This window comes from Spinacia oleracea, chromosome 1, assembly GCF_020520425.1.
Source record: "Spinacia oleracea cultivar Varoflay chromosome 1, BTI_SOV_V1, whole genome shotgun sequence".
Taxonomy (NCBI): Eukaryota; Viridiplantae; Streptophyta; class Magnoliopsida; order Caryophyllales; family Amaranthaceae; genus Spinacia; species Spinacia oleracea.
Genome location: NC_079487.1, coordinates 132,382,166 through 132,406,296, shown reverse-complemented (window position 1 = coordinate 132,406,296; position 24,131 = coordinate 132,382,166). Strand labels below are relative to the sequence as shown.

At 35.8% G+C, this 24,131-nt stretch overlaps 3 protein-coding genes across 4 annotated transcripts; 2 read left to right on the top strand and 1 right to left on the bottom strand.

Moving 5' to 3' along the window:
• The first annotated feature begins 1,809 nt into the window (after positions 1–1,809).
• Positions 1,810–6,161, top strand: LOC110785563 (stromal 70 kDa heat shock-related protein, chloroplastic-like). Its single transcript, NM_001426363.1, has 8 exons — positions 1,810–2,588; positions 3,206–3,458; positions 3,608–3,687; positions 3,817–3,959; positions 4,059–4,157; positions 4,502–4,691; positions 4,990–5,388; positions 5,495–6,161. The coding sequence occupies exons 1-8, from the start codon at positions 2,016–2,018 to the stop codon at positions 5,903–5,905; spliced, it is 2,148 nt and encodes a 715-aa protein (NP_001413292.1). The 5' UTR covers positions 1,810–2,015; the 3' UTR covers positions 5,906–6,161.
• Positions 6,162–6,416: 255 nt separating this feature from the next.
• Positions 6,417–11,289, bottom strand: LOC110785631 (expansin-A9-like). 2 transcript variants are annotated; one of them, XM_056829266.1, is made up of 2 exons: positions 10,886–11,289; positions 6,417–7,202 (listed from the first exon to the last, which is right to left on the bottom strand). In XM_056829266.1, exons 1-2 carry the CDS (start codon positions 10,917–10,919, stop codon positions 6,583–6,585), a joined length of 654 nt encoding a protein of 217 aa, XP_056685244.1. In that variant the 5' UTR covers positions 10,920–11,289; the 3' UTR covers positions 6,417–6,582. The 2 variants fall into 2 exon arrangements, with proteins under 2 accessions (XP_056685244.1, XP_021845812.2); XM_021990120.2 differs by lacking the exon at positions 10,886–11,289 and adding an exon at positions 7,708–7,920.
• Positions 11,290–11,314: 25 nt separating this feature from the next.
• Positions 11,315–22,563, top strand: LOC110785562 (calcium-transporting ATPase 9, plasma membrane-type). The gene is made up of 35 exons (XM_056829257.1): positions 11,315–11,490; positions 11,789–12,030; positions 13,480–13,596; positions 13,711–13,750; positions 13,834–13,949; positions 14,027–14,158; positions 14,249–14,338; positions 14,635–14,704; positions 15,275–15,345; positions 15,442–15,525; positions 15,621–15,698; positions 15,777–15,848; positions 15,970–16,053; positions 16,129–16,211; positions 16,290–16,398; positions 16,465–16,520; positions 16,614–16,656; positions 17,146–17,229; positions 17,397–17,534; positions 17,676–17,741; positions 17,840–17,938; positions 18,120–18,230; positions 18,483–18,653; positions 18,903–18,962; positions 19,211–19,375; positions 19,466–19,582; positions 20,168–20,266; positions 20,381–20,518; positions 20,608–20,708; positions 20,834–20,879; positions 20,970–21,104; positions 21,205–21,312; positions 21,400–21,491; positions 22,062–22,156; positions 22,264–22,563. Exons 2-35 carry the CDS (start codon positions 11,836–11,838, stop codon positions 22,305–22,307), a joined length of 3,309 nt encoding a protein of 1,102 aa, XP_056685235.1. The 5' UTR covers positions 11,315–11,490; positions 11,789–11,835; the 3' UTR covers positions 22,308–22,563.
• Positions 22,564–24,131: the final 1,568 nt, after the last annotated feature.

Genomic DNA, 24,131 nt, shown 5'->3' with positions numbered 1-24,131 from the left:
AAGCCTAACCCACGATTTTGAAGTATAGTGGCTACTACAAATGGGGGCAAGATGTTGGTGATCCTCGTGACCAGATTCCAAACCCAACAGCCTCACTTGCATCATCCTCGTGACCAGATTCCAAACCCAAATTATTTTCTCTCTCCTTATCAAGTAAAGCTCTACAAAGCTTCTTCTCTTTCCTTTGATAATTATAATTGCCCAGTAGAAGGAAGTTTCTCATTGGGTTTGAATTAGGGATGGGTTTCGGGTCTTCTGGCAAGGGATCGACAAATTTCGCCGGATTTTGATCGGTGGTTTGGTTGTGATTCTTGGGTTTGTTGTTGATTAGTTCTTTTGATTACAAATTGGCGTTTGATTTCTAGGCGTTTTTTATTTGGTTTGATTCGCCTGTTGAATGTGATGTGGTTATTGCAGTGCCTGATTCTGGGGTTGTTGCTGCTCTTGGGGATGCTGAGAAAGCTGGTGTGCCCTTTCAAAAGGGTTTGATTAGGTCCCATTATGTGGGGAGAACCTTTATCGAGCCTTCACAGAGGATTAGGGACTTTGGTGTGAAGCTTAAGTTGGCGCCGGTGAAGGCAGTTTTAGAGGGGAAGAGGGTTGTGATTTTGTCGACGATGGCTTGACTGGAGTTATTACCCCCCATTGATGGTGCTTGGGTTCAAGGCCCTAGGTATCGTAAAGCAGATGAAGTTGCTGGTCATTTGTAGTAGCCATTTCAGATAACAACTTGATGATGATGATTTCTACAGTTTTGATTTCTATATACTCTTTGGTTGTGCTTTCTAGTTGAAATTGGTTATATTTCACCCTTGAATTCATCATGACAGTCACGTTCCTTTCTTTTTCTTGTAATTTTGATCTCATTTTGTTAGAGTGAGCTAAAGTCAGTTGATTATTAGCACTTCCCTGCTAAGTTGTTGCCCCACCTTGCTGTATCTATGGGATATGAAACTAGTCGGTTATTGTTTTTCTGTGAATTCAAGCCCAGAGGTGATGGTGAACTAATATAGAAATGAACCACTATGATTTGGTTTTCCGATTAATGTTTGTGGGTGGTGATTGTGTAGACGCCCCCCTTTTATTTCCATTGCTGGTCAAACAAAGTGTGATATTTTAGGTGAAAGATTTGAGTGACAATATTTTCTATTATTAATTGCATATCCTCAATCCCCATATTAGGTGAACGATTTATGGAAATCAAATTATGCGGTTTAAAAATATTTTGGGTATTTGGTGCAACTTAGTTTATAAATAGGGGTATTCTGTGAATTATAAACACGACTTAACGGAGGCTTAACGGAAGGTCGGTTTAGGGGTATTTGGTGCAAACTTGGGAAAAAATAGGGGTATATTATGTGATTCAAAAGACGCGAGGGTATTTGGTGCGTTTTTGCAAACCTCAGGGGCATTTCATGAAAAAACCGTTTTATAAATATTATCGATAATATGTTTTTTTTTGTTTTTCTGTTGCATTTTTCACATGATGTTCTTTTTGTAAAATAGTTGTTCTTTTTATAATGTATCAGGAGATAGAATATGTTATTTTCAATTTTGTACATTTTCTTTAGTTTTTTAACATTAATGTTCTTTTCAGGTTTTGGTTAATGTTCTTTTCGTTTACTCTATTATGTTCTTTCTGTTTAGTTTCTTATGTTTTTTTTTTTTTACTTTTTTTTTTTTTTTTGGTGCAGGTGCACGTAGATCTACGTGCAGGCCCCTGCACCATCCGCGCGTTGTAAATTACACGTAGTAGAAGTCGAGGGCCTTGCTACTTCCACAATATAAAAATTGTTTGATTTTCTTTCTTAAAATCTGGGCAAAAGAAATTTCTAGAAGTCCATCTAATTGCCACCCATTTCCTCCTTTACCTCCTCTTAAAACCCTCTACTCTCTTATCCTTTCCTGACACTTCTCTATTCACCTACTCTCATTTCTCTCCCTCCTCTTCCGGCAAACCCTAATTCTCTCTCCCCAAATCTCCATTTCCGGAAGCTTAGACCTTCTTCACAACAATGGCGTCTTCAGCAACTCAAATCCACGTTCTGGGCGCCACCCCCTTCACAACCTCGTCTTCAAAACCCTCTTCTTCAAGGCCGAACTCGGTCTTTTTCGGCCAGAAGATGAGCCCTAGCACAGCCTGTATCGGAAACCCTAAATCGGCGTTTTTAAGGCTTAAGAAGAGCTCTGGTGGCCGTCGTCGGAGCGCTGGTGTAGGGCCGGTGAGGGTTGTTAACGAGAAGGTCGTAGGAATTGACCTCGGGACAACGAATTCTGCGGTTGCCGCCATGGAAGGAGGGAAGCCTACAATTGTTACTAACGCCGAAGGCCAGCGAACGACGCCGTCGGTGGTGGCATATACGAAAAATGGAGAGAGATTGGTTGGGCAGATTGCGAAGCGTCAAGCGGTCGTGAATCCCGAGAACACTTTCTTTTCGGTGAAGAGGTTTATTGGGAGGAAAATGACGGAGGTTGATGAGGAGTCAAAGCAGGTGAGCTATACGGTGGTCAGGGATGAGAATAATAATGTCAAGCTTGAGTGCCCTGCTATTGGTAAACAGTTTGCTGCGGAAGAGATCTCTGCTCAAGTAATTCTCTGCTCCTTCACCCAATTTATTGTTTTATTTATTTATTTTTGCATAATTTTGAAGTTATTGTTGCATAATTCCCTGGCTTTCTGTTTATGAGATTTACTTCTTCAATGGTATTCTATATTGATGGTTTCTTTATTGAGTAATTGAGTTGATGGTTTCTATATTGAGTAATTGAGATGACGGTTTCTATATTGAGTAATTGAGTTGTTGGTTTCTATGTCGAACTAGTGTTTGGGTTTTGGTAGTTGAAGTTTGGTACAAATTTTTGCAATTGGAGAATTAGAGGAGTGGTTTGGGTTTTGATAATTGAAGTTGGTACAAATTTTACTAAATTGGAGAATTAGAGGAGTGGTTTGGGTTTTGATAATTGAATTTGGTACAAATTTTAGTAAATTGGAGAATTAGAGGAGTGGTTTGGGTTTTGATAATTGAAGTTGGTACAAATTTTAGTAAATTGGAGAATTAGAGGTGTGGTTTGGGTTTTGATAATTGAAATTGGTACAAATTTTAGTAACTTAATCAGCATTTGTTCAATGATTATGCGGTGGTTGAGGAGCTGTGCCCCTAATTTTAGTTGAAAGGTAGAATTGAGATGTCTGTTGTTGGTGCAGGTGTTGAGAAAACTTGTTGATGATGCATCAAAGTTTTTGAATGACAAAGTAACTAAGGCCGTAGTCACAGTGCCTGCGTATTTCAATGATTCTCAAAGGACAGCAACAAAGGATGCAGGGCGCATTGCTGGTTTGGAAGTCCTTCGAATCATCAACGAGCCTACTGCTGCCTCTTTGGCTTATGGGTTTGAAAAGAAGAACAATGAAACTATTTTGGTGTTTGACCTTGGAGGTGGTACCTTTGATGTTTCAGGTATGCCTCCTTTTTTTCCCTCTGCAACAATGAATTTCACTGAAATTTATGTCTGTTGCAATCGAACTTCTGTTTGGTACTTGTTTTCATACGTTTTGCTTGGTACTTTTATAACTTAATGATATCAATCTTGTTCAAACTCGTTGCAGTTCTTGAGGTTGGTGATGGAGTTTTTGAAGTACTTTCAACCTCTGGAGATACACATTTGGGTGGTGATGATTTTGACAAGGTGACGTAGCAAAATAACGGTTGTTCTTGTCGTAGTGGTTTCTTGAATTTGGTCTTCGTCATCCTGGTTTGTGTATGCATACATATTGTGATGTTACTGGCGTAGTGACTGTGGTTTGTGTATAAACAGAGAATTGTTGATTGGCTAGCTTCAAGCTTTAAGAGAGATGAAGGTATTGACCTTTTGAAGGACAAGCAAGCTCTACAACGTCTAACTGAGACAGCCGAGAAAGCCAAGATGGAGTTGTCATCATTAACTCAGGCAAATATTAGGTATTGTTGACATTATGTCCTTCTTAAGGATTCCCTTAATCTCCATTATGTTAAACACGTGAAACTTACAGCGTAATTTTTTTTTTGTGCTGTTTTAAGCTTGCCGTTCATCACTGCCACTGCTGATGGACCTAAGCATATTGAAACCACTTTAACAAGGGCCAAGTTTGAGGAACTTTGTTCAGACCTTCTGGACAGGTATTACATTTTTCTTTGTTCTGTGGTTTGGCATTTGTGTTTCTTGTTAGTTTTCTGGTGTGTAGTTTATAGCCATAAGCTTGTATTACCTTACTAAACTAGTTGGTCTGACCGCCTGGTGGCTCGAGTCATCTAGGGGGGAAAAGTTCATTTATATTGTGTTGTAAGAAATTACTCTGTATTAATATTGAATCCAATGCTTTGTAAGAGGATTTAATGTGGGCTGTTAAAGAATCAATCCAAAATAAGTATTAGGGAAAATAATTTAGGTATGGTTTGTAATCTCAAATACTTTCTATAAATAGATTAGATAATGTTTGAACTCCAATTTCTATCAATTTCAGGCTGAGAACCCCAGTTGAGAATTCACTGAGAGATGCAAAACTCTCCTTCAGTGATTTAGACGAAGTGATCCTAGTGGGTGGCTCTACCCGTATCCCAGCTGTTATCGAGTTGGTCAAGAAGATGACCGGAAAAGCCCCAAACGTGACTGTTAATCCTGATGAAGTTGTTGCTCTCGGGGCTGCAGTGCAGGTTAGGTTCTACTCCTGATTACATCTCTTTGATCAGCAGTCAATTTCTTTATTTTATGTCAACTTAAGATTAAAGTCATCTCGAGAAGAATTTGTGATTCACTATTGCCTGGAATCTTACAATTAATTTGAAGAATTTTATGATGTTCACATTTTAGCTCATAATGCTTATGGCACTGGATGGGTATACTCTTATGGTATTCTGTTGTGGTTTCATGGATGAGGCGTTACTTTATGTTACACATTTGCTACCGTCATCACCTATTTTTTCTGTTATTTGATGTTCTGATATAATGTAGGCTGGTGTCTTAGCTGGAGATGTAAGTGACATTGTGCTTTTGGACGTTACACCACTATCTATTGGTCTTGAAACACTTGGTGGAGTAATGACCAAGATTATCCCACGAAACACAACCTTGCCCACATCGAAGTCAGAAGTCTTCTCAACAGCTGCAGATGGACAGACAAGTGTTGAGATTAATGTCCTTCAGGGAGAGCGAGAGTTTGTAAGAGATAACAAATCTCTTGGTAGCTTCCGTTTAGATGGTATCCCACCAGCTCCTCGAGGTGTTCCTCAGGTTGAAGTTAAATTCGACATTGATGCTAATGGTATTCTCTCAGTTACCGCCATTGACAAGGGTACAGGAAAGAAGCAAGATATCACAATTACCGGAGCTAGTACTCTGCCTGGTGATGAGGTATGTGATTGGAGAATGATTTTTACAAGTTTTGCTATTTTTTTCTTCTTCTTATTTCTGCCTAGAAATGATTTCTAAAACTGGGTTAAAATTAATGGCTTTCTAGGTAGAGAGAATGGTTAGCGAGGCTGAGAAATTTGCCAAGGAAGACAAGGAAAAGAGAGAAGTGATTGACACGAAGAACCAGGCTGATTCCGTTGTATACCAGACAGAAAAGCAGTTGAAGGAACTCGGAGAAAAGGTTCCAGTTCCAGTTAAAGAAAAGGTGGAAGCTAAACTGGGAGAGCTCAAGGATGCCATTAATGGAGGTGAAACTCAAGCTATAAAGGATGCCATGGCTGCTCTTAACCAGGAAGTAATGCAACTCGGTCAGTCACTTTACAACCAGCCTGGTGCAGGAGGTGAACCAGGTGCAGGCCCAGGCCCAACACCAGGAGCAGAGTCTGGCCCGTCAGATTCAACGAGCAAAGGACCCGAAGGAGATGTTATTGATGCTGACTTCACAGACAGCAAGTGAGCTTGTTGAAGAAGTTGTGTCAAAAATGCATTAAATCTTTTTTCAACGGCTGTGTATAAGATTATTTTTAGGCAGCAAAAAGCCTGTGTTTGGTTCCTAGTTATTTTTAGTTCTGAGGAGAGAATTTGGTAGGAAAATATAGATGTCAAGGGTTCTTACGAATTTTGTCATAGTTTTGTTTGCATTATTTGAAGCTTATAGAACAATGGATGTTCATGTAATCAGAATATATGAGATCAATAATAGGCAAAGTAGGATGTTGATTCACGATTCTTCTGCTGATTGTTTCGTTGTGATTTATAAATCGTACTAGAAAAGATAAAGTTGTAAGATTGTGATATACGAAATATTCAGGAATTGTGTGTGTTGTCCAACGATAGGTATCCAATAATTATCACAAATCAATAGGAGTATTACTGTAGAGATCGAAAAGACAACAAATAAGAAACTATTGATGCATGTGAGAAACTAAAAAAGGGGAAACAACCATCTTAATAACGATTCAAACACGAATGTCAAACTGGTATTTGCATACTTTAATTTCCAAAAAAAAATTGTCTTGGTTGAAAAAGGATCGAACTTTCCGATCTCTCTTACAACCAAATATTATATCATACAATTTAAACTCGTAAGCCAAATATTTAAAGAACAATATAAGTCATACTTAATTATGTTAATTAGAAGTTTTTCCTGCCTTCAAATATTTGGCCAAATTGCCAATTAGCCGGTACAACGTTATCGGACTGCACCATTTTACCATCACTAGTAGTCACTTGGAATGACAAACTTTGCCCTATCAAATTTTTCGTGAATTGCCAATTTTGCCCCCAATTACGCGTCATTTGCATCCAATTTTGGGAGTTAGACGGCTTAATCTTAACATCGGCAACATTTCCAACACCTCCAACATTAAACACTAGTACAAGGTACCAGCCTTGAGTACCTTGTAGTAGGAATTTCAAGCCACCCTTCCTAACACAAGGAACTCGGCGAAATTGTACAGGTACAATCCCGGCTTTGTACTCCGCAATGGTTAAGAACATCTTAAGAGATAAATCAAAGTGTTTTTGAGGAGGATTACACCAAATATCGACTGTTTTTGTGTAATTAGGGGGACAGAAGTTTGTGGCAGTGATCTTAATAGTATTATGGCCGGGTTTGCACCATTTGGAGTTTACGCATTGTATCTCATAACACGATCCACATGCCGATCCATTGTTGAATAATGCCGTGCTTAATGCTGCTGTTTCAAGACCGTAGCCTTGTGAGTATAGATTTTTATACCCACAAGCTCCATCTGAAATCAACTCAAAGTAAGTTAGCAAATTTATTTTCACAACAATGACTACACAATAATCCTTTTTTACAGTTTTATATATGAGGAATTTTGTCTCTAAATAGTCAAAATTCATCTCAAATTGATGATTGGAGACAAAAGTAGTTAAAACTTTTGAGATGGAATTTGGAAAATGCATTACAAAATTGAGATAACTTTTGGAAATCCATGTACAATTCCCTCTCAATTATAATTTAAAGAAAACATTTTAGTAATCCATCTCAAAACCTTGTCTTAATAATACATAATTTTATAGTGAATTAAAAGTCATGACATATAATAATATATAGTACTTAATTATATCGTGCTTCTAAAGTTCTTGAAACACTTTAATTATATTTATTTTTTTAATAAAGTAAAGGAAAAATGAATATTACGAACCCCTTTGTCATGAACTCATGAGCTTCACACACCGTAAATCTAATTAAATTAAAATAAATACTTCGGATAAGATTGAATAGCTCACACATAGTCTCGCCTCCTTTCATGTCACCATAAAATGTAGCATGGGCATCTGTCACCCATCCGTCGTTGGTGGCTTGGCAACTTAACGAAAGTGCTATTGTAATAGCAAAGAAACAATAATACAAAAATGGAAGAAATCTAACCATTTTTACTGTAAAAATGTATGATTTTTACTATAAAAATGTATGATTTTTACTCAATTTTTATAATTAATTATATAATGATATTATTATTTATAATTGTAAGAGATAACAAATATATAAGAGAGGATGACATGTCCTAATTTAGTAAATTTTGGTAATATAGTAATGAATTAATAATCTTTTGCACATAATTAAGAAGTCCATCTCACTTACTATGTTTGTTAGTATTATTTTCTGATTCTTTACTAACTTTTAGGGACTTTTCTATTAATCAAGGAGATATATTCTCCTTGATTATAGACTTATTGTATATACATTGATTGATTACAATAATTCAATATAACTTAATTTTAGTATAGATTTTATTTTATTATAGATTTCATTCTTTTATTTGACATTAAGAGAGTAAAGGTATATGAGCTAAACCGAACCCTTTAGAGCATCCTTAACAATGAAATTTTTAATTGTTCATGGCTATGCACATTTTTTTTGGATCTTAAAACAATGAACTCATAAAAGTTCTCTGAATAAACGTTTTAAACGTAAGTAATTGGATGTTCGTTCATCAACCGATATACAATTGCCATGTGCACTTGTAGAGACAAAAACCAACAACTTTTAGCAAGCCTTTACATTTTAAAAAATACAATTGAAAAAAAAAGCTACAAAAAGATTTATTATTTCAAATTTTACAAATAGTCACTCATTACACTATACTACCTATTTCAAAATTATTTTTATACTTTATGTTTTAGTCTACTACCTTTGTTTCATAAACATCTTAACAATTATTATTTGCACAAATATTAATACAAAAGTAGAAAAGTTGGTTGAATAAAATAAACGGATTTTTCATGAAATACCCCCGAGTTTTAAGGAAATTCACCAAATGTTCTCAAGTTTCAATAATACATAAAAATGCTTCTAAAACAAAACTTAATGCTCCAAATACCTTTAATGACATAATCCACTTAATTAACACCTAATTAACTTACTAATGGTATTTTTATGTATTTGAAGTATTAAGTTTTGTTTTAGGGGTATTTTTATGTATTATTGAAACTTAATACTTCAAATACCAGATTAAGGGATGATGATGTCATTAAGGGTATTTGAAGTATTAAGTTTTGTTTTAGGGGTATTTTTATGTATTATTGAAACTTGAGGACATTTGGTGATTTCCTTAAAACTCGGGGTATTTCATGAAAAATCCGTAAAATAAAATATGGATAAAGTAAGAGAAATATTTTAAAAAGTGGGTGAATGTCAGAAAAATAAAATATTGTGGGGTACGAAGGGTAAGATAGTAAATTTTTATGTCAAATATAAAGTAAAGTGTAAATAACATTATGAAACATACTAAAACGGAAAGTGTAAAGATCATTTAAACAGTTGTAGTACTTTATAATATAAAAGTTAATCAAAACTTGTTAAAGGTCAACAAAAATTGAGTAAAAAGTTACCCTGGTTTACAATAAATTTATTGTACATTGGATGCATATTGCTTAATAATTACTCCCTCCGTTGTATAATGATGTTCAGAGTTAAAGAGATTCTTCTAAATCTTTCCAATATAGTATAAGAAAAAATATCATGTGGAGTCTTGTTTGATTCGTTTCAATGAGTAATTAATCAATATCAAAACTTTATAATTTTATATATTGCTTAATTATAGATAAAATCGATATAAAAACGTGTGTTGGCAAACGTGGAAAAAAAATGGAACATCAGAGGGAATATGTGTTTCAATTGTATTTGTCATATTTGATGTCATGAGCTTGTTTTTTTTTTTTTTTTGAATGAGCCACAAGGGTAATACAAATAATAAATGGGGACGTGGGCATTCGAATCTGAGACCTATTTTACAATGATTCTCAGTTTTAACCAATAACCTAAAATCTCATTGGTATTTTCTTTGTGAGTTGTGATATAGAAACTACAAAGTATTTATATAGGCTGCCTAGTCTATGTACTAAATAAAAATATAAAGTCTTATAAGTGACCAGCCACACCATCATCTTGAAGGTGTGATATTTTCACACTTACAAATACGTCTTCCACGTTTAAAGCCTATTAACGGAAGTTAACGGTGCCCAAAACATATGAGACGCGCTGAAATAAAAAACACTTTTCTTAAACGAGCGTATTTTAAAAAGAGATGCACTTTCCTTTTTTGACATTTCTTGTGGTCCCCACATCTACTCACATCATCTTTTACTATAATAAAATAATTCACCAACTACCACACTTTCATCTTATTTTAATAAAATTAACTCACTAGATTTCCTAAAACTACATACCGATCAAAGTGTATCTATTTTTAAAATACGGAGAAAGTATTAAAATTGCCATTTAATGACCTTTGATTAATCACCTTTGACAATGTATGGTTTTAAACATTAACAATTTCAATTATCTTATAAAAAGTTGATTTAAACCTAGTTGGTTTTGCAACCGTGGTTGATTGCTTTGTGTCTTAAGCAATTAGTTGGGGGCTTGAAGAGTTGAACCCCAACCTTTTGAGAATTTTATAAAATTGTTGACAAACCTTTTACACTTGATTTGAGCATGCAAGACGAGAGGGTTAAAGTTAGTCATTGTTGTCAATGGTGGACAACTCTTTTTTTTTTTCTTTTTTTTGACTATAGATCACAAAATAATTTTTGCTAAAAAAACTTACGTAAATATTACCTAAAATCATAACGTGTCAACTAATAAGAAATGAAGGAATTGTACATAAGCAAATACGTGGAAGTGTACTTTTAGCTAATTACAATTATATTCACTTAAACAAAGTATCATTAACAAGATTTGAATGAAAGACCTCTCACTAATAATATGAAAGAATTACTACCCGTTTTATGTTAATTATTTCTACCCAACGTTTAATATTTAGCATTTCAAAGTTACAAAAACAAATACGAAGTAAGAAAATGATTCTAAACAATGGGTAAACTATTATACGGAGTATATCTGACTCATTTAAAATTTTAATATTTTGATCATTTATCTAGAAGATACGAAGTACCATATTACCTGCAATGGCCAACGGGCTAATGACTCGATACATCACCCAGGCAAATAACTAGTTTTTTTTGGTGTATCATCCGATTCAACCTTAGAGCTAATTCGGATCCGTGGCGAGTTTTGAGTGAATAGGTTTCAGTCTCCTCCCAATTATTGTTGTAGGGGTTCAAACACGAAGTCCTCCCTACCAAATTCAGCCCCAATCACCACTAAACCAACAGACAATTAATAGACAAATAACTGATTAACATTCGGATTCCTTAATTATTGTTTCTATATAAGTTCTAACCGTGAATCACACGGGTACAAGTAAAAGTGTACTTTTTCCGAACCTTGAAAGCACCTAACTATAATCAACGTGTGGAAGAATTTAAGGCGCGAAATTTCTTAGAAACTTCTCATAGTCTGCACTTAAACATCATCCCCCACTATAGCATGTTTCATCCATCCATCGACTGTCATCAATCACTCATCAAAAAGATGAACCTCCATAGAAGAAGAGGAGGAGGAGAGAGAAATGAGAGAAATTGGTGGCACAAATTCAGCATTTTTGAATGATTATTATGGTCTAATTACAGTTACTAAAAATAGAAAATTTCCTAAGTTAGTTACTGGTAATCTCTTCTCTCCTTTGTTTTCGTTCTTTCAGCCATTTTACGCGCTTCTTTCTGTTTTTTTCAATGATCCACTTTAATTTCGTTGTTGGTTAATTAATTATCCAATAACATTTGCAATAATTTTGGTTAATTTTTTAATTTTCCCTTTTTTTTTTTGAGTTGGGGGTGGTGGCACTGGCTCTGAACTATTTTGTTTAACCCCCCAGAAAAAAAAATTAGGGCGGGTGCCATCTCTCCATGAGAAGGCTCCTTAATTTTTAATTTTCCTTTTGTGGGGTTTTGTGATTCTGTATAGTGAGAGAAAAAAGTGAGAGAGATTGAGGAGAAAGAAGGAAATTAATCATGGCGGCTGGCCAAGAGCCAACCTTGAATAATAAGGATATGTCGCCGTCGCCGCCGCCGCCGCCGCCGGATGCCGCTGATGTGGAGGCGCAACACCTGTACGAGGAGGATGAAGAGGAGGAGGCGTACTTTGATGACCCTTTTGATATTGCTAATACTAAGAATGCCCCACCTGAATCCCTTAGGCGTTGGAGGGTATGAATTTTTTTTACTAATTAGAGTAATTTTTACCAAGAATGTATTAGGGAATTATTTGTATATGTTACTACAATTACTAGGGTTCGTGGTAATGTGAATAATGTGATAATGTGGTATTTAACAATTAACATGATCGTATTTGCTAATGTGGTTTGTCGTGTAAATTGTAATGTATGGAATTTTATTGACTAGGAGAGTAGGAGGGGATGCCCAATTGCCCCTATCATGTTTGTTTATTGTGGGGTTCAATGAATTTATGGTGATTGAGATGGTATCTATGAATTAAGGAAGTTAGTATGTAAAATGGGGTACGCGACTATAACAACTACGACAATGATGAAAAGGACTAGTTTGTGTAATGAATTCTTGTATTTGGTTGTGGTTGTGGTTGAGGTTGTGTTTTAAGGACAACCATTGTAGCAGAGCAGCCATGACCACAAGATTGGACAATTATCTTCAAAAGAGTACCATAGCATTGTAGAATTTTTTGTATTTGCCGGGGTCTATGGAGGTCCAAATGTTTTACCTCTACCCTTAACTTGTGAAGATTTGTGGAGAAGTTGTATGTGAAGGAATCATGTTGCCATAAAGGAAATAAATATAGTGCAATTTTTTTTTTTTTTTTTGTATGATTGAACTTCTGAACATGATAATTTTGGGTGTTAAATTTTCCGTGTCATGAAAAATGCACCATATTGTCTTTTGCACATACTATCTACACATGATGCCTTGCCATTATAGAGGGAGAAATTTTTAGGTGCTGCGGTTGATGAAAATGATACATCTGGTAAACAATTTAGTAAAAGGTTCTTCCCTGGCCTTGTTTCATCAGCCATTTTTGTTTTGGAGAAAAGGATTTTATGCTCAGGGATGGCAGTATGTGACTTAACTTCTGTAAACTAGTTTGGATTGGATTTCAGTAGAGGCATTGTTATTGGACATGACTTTTGTGAGAAGTATAGGGTGCAGTTGAGGTTATAGGTCAGTGAGAAATAGAATCTGTATTTGGTAGATGGAAGTGTAGTGTGGTGAACATGAGCACTAGAATTGAATCGAAAATGAGTTAACATGCCTAAGTAGGATGATGATTTGCATCCATTTAACAAAAGCCGCTGCAAAAGATCTTAGCACTATGAGAAAGGGAAGCCCTATGCATTAAGATGGATTTGTTTATGTCATTATTTTCTGTTTTGTGATGAATTTTTTTGCTACCATAATTTGTTGAGTTGGTTTAGGTTTTCGAGTGGATTCTTCTCTTACATATGCATGCTGTAGGTAGATACCAAGAGTTTCAGATTTCCATCATTAATCTGGCATTTTCCCTCCTTTTTTCCCCCCTTTTTTCCCCAGTGTTCTGTTTATAAACATTCTTCTTAAAAATTGCTTTCCTTTAGGATGGCATAGTCTTTTGAACCTTATGTTTCTAATGCATTTCCCCCATTGCAGCAAGCAGCACTTGTGCTAAATGCCTCCCGACGATTTCGCTACACCCTGGATCTAAAGAAAGATGAAGACAAAGAACAAAGGAGGAGAATGATAAGAGCCCATGCACAAGTTGTGAGAGTAAGTACTACCAGACTTACTTCAGGGTTGATTTACTTTTTTTTTTTTGGTTGTTGTTGTTGTTTTGACTAGATATATTTCTCCATTCTGTTGTTTCTTTTGGTGATTCATTAGGCGGCAATGCTTTTCAAATTGGCTGGGCAACGAGATATAGGTAACTCCTAGATCCTCTGCTACACTTACAATTTGGTTCCTGTGACAATTTCTTATTATGTTTTTTCCGTGTTATGCATCTAGTGCTAGACCCTTCATTGTCACCCCCAATAGTATCTGGTGATTTTGGAATTAGACTTGAAGAACTGACTGAAATGGTCAGGGAGACTAAAATTTCATCTCTGGAGGACTACGGAGGTGTAAGTAACTTCATTCATTTTCCTCCCTTTTTGTAATTATAGCCGTTTACTGACATCACGACATTGTGCCTTTTCAGGTTAAAGGGTTAGAAGAAAAACTTAGTACAAATATAGAAACAGGGGTCTCAGGGGAGGTGGATGATATTGTAAAGAGAAAAAATTCTTTTGGATCAAATACATACCCTACCAAAAAGGGAAAGGGTTTCTTGGTAATCAGTTTGTCCTTTCAAGTAAACAGTTTCAAAGCATTCTTTATTTTTCATAAAGTTAACTGATTTGATAAACTTCTTGTTTTGCAGTCTTTTCTGTGGGAATCTTGGCAAGATTTGACCCTTATCATTTTAATCATAGCTGCAGTTGTGTCACTAGCATTAGGGATAAAAACTGAGGTGAGATTGTATTTCTTGATTCCTAAAGGGGTCTTTAAACAATCACAATAGGTCTCTTGAGACTGTTTCTTGTGTAGTTTCTTGAGCAAATGAATTATAAACTTCTGCTTCGCTGGTTGTCATGAATATTCATCAATTTGAGTGTTCTACAAGTGAGGGTGGGATGAACTGCATATGAAGTTATGAACCATAGAGTTATTGGCTTCACGGAAGTCATCGAGTATTTTATTGCTTCCCCCTTTTAATCAATCTCGGCTCTCCAAGTCTGAGACTCTTACTCTTGTTTCTGGATGCAGGGTCTGAAGGAAGGATGGTATGATGGAGGAAGCATTGTTTTTGCAGTACTGCTTGTCATATTTGTTACTGGTACGATTACTGTCAGTAGTTCTCTACTGTTAAGCAGGTACATGTGATGTAATGGCACAAAGTGAGTGGTGCTAGGTTTGAGACTTAACCTAATTGATGTTGAAGCTTACTCTATAATCGGCCCATTCTTGTCGAAAAAGTATCTAGCTGTTGTTTGGGTGCAAAAAAGTTGATATTTCTGTGCGTAGATCATATTTAAAATTCATGTGACGTAATATTAACGACATAATGATTCTGTTGACATGGTTAGACACTTTAACTGATGGTATTTTAAAGATCTCCATGAATTTGTAAATATTGAAAATATCACTTGGGTACCTCACAATCAAAGATTATAACTGTTTCTTTTCGGGAACTTGGTGAATACTGGTCTGACTTTAGATATATTTGTGCATATCCCCGATTCCAAGCCTTGCTGGTTTTGTTCATCCGTTTATGTTCATTCTGTTTCAATGCCTGCTTAGTTTCATATTTTTGCACCATTCACCAGAAAGTACTATTTCTCCTGCTTTTATGATATGACATGAGTACTTGTTTTTCTATATTGAACTTAATTTGGTTTATCAACAGCCATCAGTGATTATCGGCAATCTCTTCAGTTTAAAAATTTGAATGCGGAAAAAAGGAATATTCAGCTAGAGGTGTGTGATTCTTTACAGAGAAAACATATAGCATGAGTTTAAAAGTTTCCGGTACTTAATTGTACCCCAAATACTCACACAATATTAACAATGCAGGTAATCAGAGGTGGCAGAAGGGAAAAAATCTCTATTTTTGACATTGTTGTTGGAGATGTAGTGCCACTTAAAATAGGAGACCAGGTGCACATAGTTACACTTTCTATCTACTTACCGAATCTACCAATCTAGCATGACCTGAGAATACTGACTTGAACTTCTTATTTTATTAAACTCAGGTCCCTGCTGATGGAATCTTCATATCTGGTCACTCCTTGGCGATTGATGAATCTAGCATGACTGGAGAAAGCAAGATTGTAAGCTGGTTAGACCACTTTGAAATTATTTAGGTGTTGGCAATTGATAATTCTCAAGAAGTATGCCTCTTTTCACAGGTTCACAAGGATAAGAAGTCACCCTTTCTTTTATCCGGTTGTAAAGTGGCAGATGGCTTTGGAAACATGCTGGTATGATCTTATCTGCACTCATTGGAAGCAATGCTTTGAGACTTAATATATTAGGTACTTTGTATGAAATGCTATGCTGTTTTCCTTTGGTTTGAGCATTAGCTACTTTTACTGGTTTTAGATTACTGGTGTTGGAATTAATACCGAATGGGGATTGCTGATGGCTAGTATCTCTGAAGACACTGGTGAAGAAACCCCTTTACAGGTTCTCTTCTTTCCCTTTTACCTAAAGTATGGCTCTAGAAGGTTACATACTCTTAATAACACATATTTAATTTAGGTGCGGTTAAATGGGGTGGCAACTTTTATTGGCATAGTTGGACTAACAGTTGCTGTTGCTGTGCTGGCCATTCTGGTTATCCGGTAAGTATTATATGAGTCAGTTCACTGACTGTAGGATATCTTCTAGTGGGAGCTATAACTTACTGGATATTCTTGCAGATATTTTACGGGTCACAGCAAGGATCCCGATGGACAAGTGCAATTCATCGGTGGTAAAACAAGCATTAGTGAAGCAGTAGATGGAGTGATAGTGATTTTCACCATTGCGGTATGGTTGATTCTTCTATGTTCTCCAAATATTGTGGTTCATGTTCTTGACCATTACACATTTCAGGTCACAATTGTGGTTGTTGCAGTACCTGAAGGACTCCCGTTAGCTGTTACTTTAACGTAAGAGTGTTGTTTTTCTTTTTCCTGTTTTTGGTTGTTCCTGGGTTTTTCTCAGCGTCTCAGTATCTATTGTTTGTTGATTTTTCCTGACAGCCTTGCTTATTCGATGCGCAAAATGATGGCAGATAAAGCCCTGGTATGTTTTCTTTCCGCATTCCTTTTTGCTGCATCTTAAAGTTGGGGAATGTATTTGTAATATGCATCACAGAAAATATAATACTACTATGTATTTTGCAAAATGTCTGTGTTATGTCAAAAACTTGCACTTAAACCAATTCACTGGTTTGATATTTGGAAATGTACATTTTTCTTGATCGTGTTAATTTCCAAGTAATAGAGGATAATTAGCAGGATACATAGTCATTACTTGTTGTCACAAGGATTTATTGAACAGTTGCTTTTAATTAATCATTCCTGAGCCTCGCGGCAATTGATAATCCCATTGTGAAAATTTTGAGGAACTAATCAATGTGTTATAGTAGTGAACTAGTGATCAACAAGATGGCATAGAAACTTTCGGTTGTTTTGTCATGTCAATACAATTTTATTTGACTTTTTCATAGATTTTCTGGCTCTTTTTTTACTGTTCAACATTCATCATCCTATTAAACACTTGCATATGCAGGTACGAAGGCTTTCAGCTTGTGAAACTATGGGTTCCGCAACTACTATTTGCAGTGACAAAACTGGAACATTGACATTGAATCAGGTGAATGTCGGTGTATTTATATAACTACGTACATGCACATTGGTTTATTATTTAATCTTTTGCAATAGGTTAAGGAAAAAAACAAGTTTTTATAAATCAAAAAAGAGGATGTGGAGAAAGCTTACTGTAATTGTTTGAGTCACGCTGCTGATTTATCTTTTTTATAGATGACTGTGGTGGAAGCTTACGCTGGTAAAAAGAAGTTGAATCCACCAAGTGATGCTGCCCAGATGCTTAAGGAGATCTCCACTCTTATAATTGAAGGTGTTGCAGTTAATACAACTGGTAGTGTTTTTGTACCTAAGGTATGCTCTTTATTCATATCTTCTGTTCTTGTTTTCTAACAAGTCCATATGTAAGTATAGCAAATAGTAATGGGATTCTGTTTCATTATATCTCTTTTCCTCTTTTCTTTGATGTCTAAATTCGACGTATATCTTCCACAGGAGGGTGGCGGTGCAGAAGTTTCTGGATCTCCCACAGAAAAGGCTATTTTGGCTTGGGGAATTGAGGTAACTCCTTAATGGATTTTAAGAATTCAGTGGCTTATTGCCAAAGTACATCGGTTTTTTTTACTAACTTGTCCTATGAATTTGTCATATTTTCAAAGCTGGGCATGAAATTTGATGCTGTGAGATCAGAAGCCATTATTCTCCATGTTTGCCCTTTCAATTCAGAGAAAAAGCGAGGTGGAGTTGCATTGCAGCTGGTAATTGCTCCCCTGCACTTTCCAATTATAAATTTACTCTTATAGATGCTATGTTGTGCATATCATTGTCTTTAAGTTACTAAGTACATATTATTCAAGGAAATATAAGTGCATTACTTTTTACTGAGTCTGTAAATTGTTCGTATGCAGTTATAAGGTTCTAACTTTATAATTGTTGCAGTCCAACTCTGATGTTCATATTCACTGGAAAGGGGCAGCTGAGATGGTTCTTGCTTCATGCACACAATTTTTTGATGTGGATGGTTCTGTGAAATCTATTAAAAGTGAAATGGTAATAATTACTCTTTTATAGCTTAACTACCTTTCAGGGGTTAAAAAGTAGCTTTTTCGGCTGAACATAATTATCCTCCAAGATTGTGTTAATCAGTTCTCTCAGATTTCGGAATCTGTTTAGGGATTTCAGAAAATAAATAGCATGTTAAAGCTAAGATCTTTATTCTTCCGGCAGTTAGTGAATCGGCTGCAACATTCATCTAAAATAACTGTGCAACTCGGGATACTTACAGTGTAAAATTTTATGCAGTCATATTTCAAAGGAGTCATTAATGACATGGCAGCAAAAAGTTTGCGATGTGTCGCCCTTGCCTATAGATCCTATGACAGACATGCTGTTCCAAACACCAACGAGGAGGAGTTAGAACAATGGACTCTGCCAGAGGAGGACCTGGTTTTGGTAGCCATTGTTGGCATAAAGGTATTACTTAGTACTTTGGTTCAGACAAAATGACAGGCTAAAGGGTTAATTCTTGATTTGATTTCCCTATTCTTACTAATTCAAGATTTTATGAAGTAAGGAGTGATAGTTTGCATTAGTGTGATGTTCTTCGAGACGACTTTTTCTGGCATTTGATTATTAACCTCGATTGACAAAACTTATGTTTTCAGAGTTTTAATGTTCTTGATTTCTTCCATAATCCATATTAATATCTACGTACTTGCGTAGGATCCTTGTCGTCCTGGTGTAGATGAAGCTGTGAGACTGTGTACTGCTGCTGGTGTGAAGGTACAATATTCTATGCAATTTTGGTCTGTAGAAAAATATTCCTTGTAAGCTTAGATATAAGATAAAACAAGTATCAAACTTAGTGAGTGATAAAAAAAAAAATGAATGCACTTTACTGCTTAAATGAGCAGCAAGATGGGAAAATACAGTTTTCGGCTTGCTTCACATTAGCTCAAAGAAAAGAATTAAAAAACTAACTAAATATTTCAGATTCAGCATTTGTTTTTACATGGGAGTTGCAATAACAGGTTCGCATGGTAACTGGGGATAACATTCAAACAGCAAAAGCAATTGCTACAGAGTGTGGGATTCTTTCTCCAGGTGCTGATACTACAGAACCCGTTGTTATTGAAGGGAGAGCATTCCGTGCACTTTCTGAAAAAGAACAAGACGAAGTTGCCAAAAGAATAACAGTACGTCTGAATGGCATGGACTTTCTGTTATTTATATCTGCATTGACTAATACTATATATATTTTGAGCTTTTTCCTTTGTTGTATACAGGTTATGGGAAGGTCATCTCCACATGATAAACTGTTGCTTGTGCAAGCTTTACGCAGGGGAGGTGATGTTGTAGCTGTCACCGGAGACGGCACTAATGATGCTCCTGCCCTTAATGAGGTCTTGCCCTGACCCTTAAGAAAATAATTATTTTTGCGTTTAATTCATCCATGAGCACTTTTGTTATATTCCTGTACTTTCAAAAAATAAAAGTTGGGATTGCTAAAAGAATAGAAGTGATATAATCTGCATGATTGCATTAGTGGGATGAACATCATTCCAATTTTTTTAGTTACCAGTAGAAGTACAAGTTAAAGTATGAAAATCATGATATATTTACTCTTGTTATATCGAAATTTTACTTGAGAGAATAATTTTAAATTCAAAATTTTAATACATCAACTATCGATTACAAAGTAGAAAGCTTTCGTAGTAGTTTCTTTCAAATGATATCAAATTTTAATACATCAACTATCGATTGCAAAGTATAAAGCTTTCTTAGTAGTTTCTTTCAAATGATAGTCGTAGCTGTTTTATCTAGCTGATCCTGATCATTCATTACTGCGTGTTGTGTAGTAGGGGAGGCTAATTTCTATCTTTGAACATGAGATTGATGCTAGTTCACATTTCAGCAATATTTTGATGATTTTATGCCATTCAGTTTTGCGTTGTTTAGTTGACTTTTGTTCTTACCTCGTACTTTAGGCAGATATTGGTCTTTCCATGGGCATTTCCGGAACAGAAGTCGCTAAAGAAAGCTCAGATATCATTATCTTGGACGATAATTTTGCTTCAGTTGTTAAGGTAGTGTAACATATATCTCTTATTGTAGTTATTTCTATTGAACCTTTGCTATTTATAGTCTCTCAGAAAAGAATTACTGGTGGGGTTAAGCAACTGAAGATTATATGAATGCAGGTTGTGCGTTGGGGACGTTCTGTGTATGCAAATATTCAAAAATTTATACAGTTCCAGCTCACAGTAAATGTTGCAGCACTTGTTATCAATGTTGTTGCTGCTATTTCTTCAGGCAGTATTCCTCTAAATGCTGTACAGGTTAGTGTTTCTTGCTCTGCTTTTTTTTTTTCCTTGTATGAAAAATCTCTCTCTCTCTCTCTCAAAAATGCTTTATGCCGTTGATACAGCTTTTGTGGGTAAATCTCATCATGGATACTTTGGGAGCACTTGCATTAGCCACCGAGCCACCAACTAACCAGCTCATGCGTAGAGCTCCAGTTGGGAGAAGGTTAGTTATATTATGAATTTTAGACCTGCAGATTGATTCTTGAAAAAAAAATCCGTTTATAGTTTACAAATTCTACATCAATTAATACTAATCTATGTGATTATGACATCCCTTTCTATGTTTAGGGAGCCTCTTGTTACGAACATTATGTGGAGAAATCTAATCATACAGGTAAACATCTCTCCATCTTAAGTTCCTAGTAATTTCAGAGGAATGCCCGTAATTCTAAGGTTATCACAACATTGTTTTTGGACTTTGCAGGCACTATACCAAGTTGCAATCCTCCTTACGTTCAACTTTGGTAGCAGCAACTTCTCACTATTAAAAGAAGGAAACCTCGAGAATCAGAATAAGTTGAAGAATACATTGATTTTCAATGCATTTGTTCTCTGTCAAGTAAGCTTTTTTCCTTATTTAGTTTACCTTTTCTGGATTCACCAATCTATATTTAGATGTAGTAAACTTGGAGAGTAATATACTTTTTACGCGCATGCAGTTGTTCAATGAGTTCAATGCTCGAAAGCCAGATGAAATGAATGTTTTTAAGGGTATAACTAGTAATCACCTCTTCATGGGAATTATCGCATTTACGCTTGTGCTTCAGGTGGGTGGTTCAACTGCTGTTTGTTGCTAATGTCATTTTCTTTTCTTTTACTTGTCCTGATTTTAAGCTACCTTTCAACTTCAACAGATAGTCATCATTGAGTTTCTTGGGAAGTTCACATCAACCGTTAGACTCGGCTGGAAACTATGGCTCCTTTCAGTTGCCATCGGCCTGTTCAGGTTTGTATCTTTTTCATTAAAGCCTCGTTTGGTAGGGTGTAAAACACTTTCATGGAAAACGATTTTCCCCTTTTCATCAGTTTACGTTGTTTGGTTTGACAAAGGATGAAAAACAATTTTCCATAACTTCCTCAAAGTAGGAAAAACCTTTTTCCATTTGAAAATGAGGGAAACCACTTTTCTACCTATTCTCCTCACCTTCCTCTCCCTTCTTCCCCTCAATCTTCACCATCTTCTCCCATTTTCTTTTAATGAACCAAACAAAGTAAAACTAGTTTAGAATTGTGTTTTCCCTTAGAAAATGTTTTACATGGAAAATCATTTTGCACTGAGAACGTTTTATACCAAACCAAACGGAGCCTAAGAAGAGCCTAGCTAATTGCCTAGCACATCTCTTGGGGCGAGGCGTGAATGTAATTCCTTTTCTTTCACTAATGGGGTAAAAAACTACAAGCATCAACTGCAAAACACATCTCTTGCAAGGTTGGCACTCATGCAGTTTAAGCCTGAGGTTTGGCTTGCTTTTCTAATGTCTTCTTTTTTCGTGTTTTTTTTTTTTTTTTTTTGCAGCTGGCCTTTGGCTATTATTGGGAAGCTCATACCAGTTCCGAAAACACCGTTGTCGAAAATGTTAAGGAAGCCATTCCAACGATGTAGAACTGCACGTAATGCGTAAAAACATCTTATGACAGTCTTTGGTAACTTGCAGTAAAAAAAATCAGGAGCTGAAATTTGTGAATCTAAGCTTCTTCTGCCCTCTAATTTCCTGCAGTGAGCAATGACCCGTCGCTACGGAAAGTCAAGTCAATCAAGTGAGACAGACATTCATGCAGTTCAATCGTTTTAGGAGGAAAACAGCTTAAAACTCAAGCTCTCATCCTTACTACTTCACTAGTCTAGCAACACTTGTGTGCTGATATTTTTACTGATACTATCTGTAAAAAAACAATGCTGACAGCTCAGGAAGTGTAAATGCAAATATGGCAGTATATACTATTTGACTGATATAGTTCCTTTTTGTTTTAATTTTTAGAGAACCGTAATTACAGAGTTTGCCATTCTGTTTTTCGAAGTTTTTCTGCTTCACTCCGTCCCCTAAATATCGCACCATTTCGATTTTTTACGCTATTCACTCCATTTGAACTTTTTTATGCTAATCACACTGTGACCTTTAACCATCCTTTTATTATTTATGCGTAAGAAAAATTGTAGTCATCTGAGATATTCTTAGATTCGTTCCGATCTTCTATATGGTAAATTTGACAAAAGCTACCTTATAACATTGGATTTTTGCTAGAAACTACTCCATTTAATTTGTATTTATCTATCTTATAAGATTAAATTTTTGCTAGAAACTACCTTATAAATTTATTTTTTGTAATTATCTAACTTATAAAAAATTTATTTTGTATGATACTACCTTTAATTGGATTATGAACATAGAATCTAAAATTTCGAGGTTGACTTAACGTGGCATCTCACGGAAAGGGGTAATTAAATAGAACATGAGATATTGAGATGTATATTGTAAAGTCAACCCTGACATTTTGATTCAACGTTCATAATTTTTTTTTTTGGTGTTAGCACCCAGTTTACCCTTAGGGATAATCCGGATTCGGGGCGAGTTTTGGGTAGATAGGTTCCAATCCCCTTCCAATTGTTGTTGCGGGAGATCGAACACGTGTTCTCCCTAACAAGTTCAGTCTCAATCACCACTGAACCAACAAATAATTGGTAACATTTTTTTTTTGGCAATTAATATTAGGATTATATTAATACCAAAGATCAAGGGCAAAAAACCCAAGAATTACATGGAAACCAGACCACTAAATCTCAAACTACAAGAAACAATTAATCTTGCAGCAATCTACTTCTTAGGTAATCAGAACTTCTACAAGCCACTCTAAACAAAATTTCTTTAACAAGGTACTCAGACGATTTCACATGATTCTTGAAAACAACAGAATTCCTCATAAGCCAAATGTTGTAGATTGCTTCTGTGAAACACATAACATAAAGCTTAGCAATGCAACCAGTTTTCTTGCTAGCTTTAACTGCCTCTCCAAGCTCATAAGCAAGACCTGCACTCCTCCTATGAATTCCCAGTTTCTTCAGCACAACTTGCCAAATTGTAGAAAAAGAACAAGCAAAGAACAGATGTTCTGCTGACTCCTTTCCACCAGAACATAACACACAATCATCAGAACAGTTCAGACCCCAGTTTTGCATTCTATCAGTGGTATATAGCCTATTCAGAACTGCCAACCAATTAATAAAGATGCTTCTAGGAGTAGCTCTATTATAACACAGCACCCTCCACCAAGGAACCTTTTGGGAAGTTCCTTGCAGATTTCTATAGACTGTACTAATAGAGTATTTCCCTTTCACAACAGTCTTAGTCCAGCCACCAATCTGAGAGATGAAAATCTGACTATTAAGAATCTTCTTAAGAGACCAGGAACAGGAGCTAGGAGCCAAAAAATGCAGAGGATCTTGTCCTTTCATATAAAAGCTGTCCACCCATTGAACCCACAGCTTATCTTTCTTGAAAGCTAAAGCCCACAGAAGTTTGCCAATTGCTGCTTTGTTCCAAAGGGCTATGTTCTTCACATTCCAACCCCCATCAGATCTAGACATGTA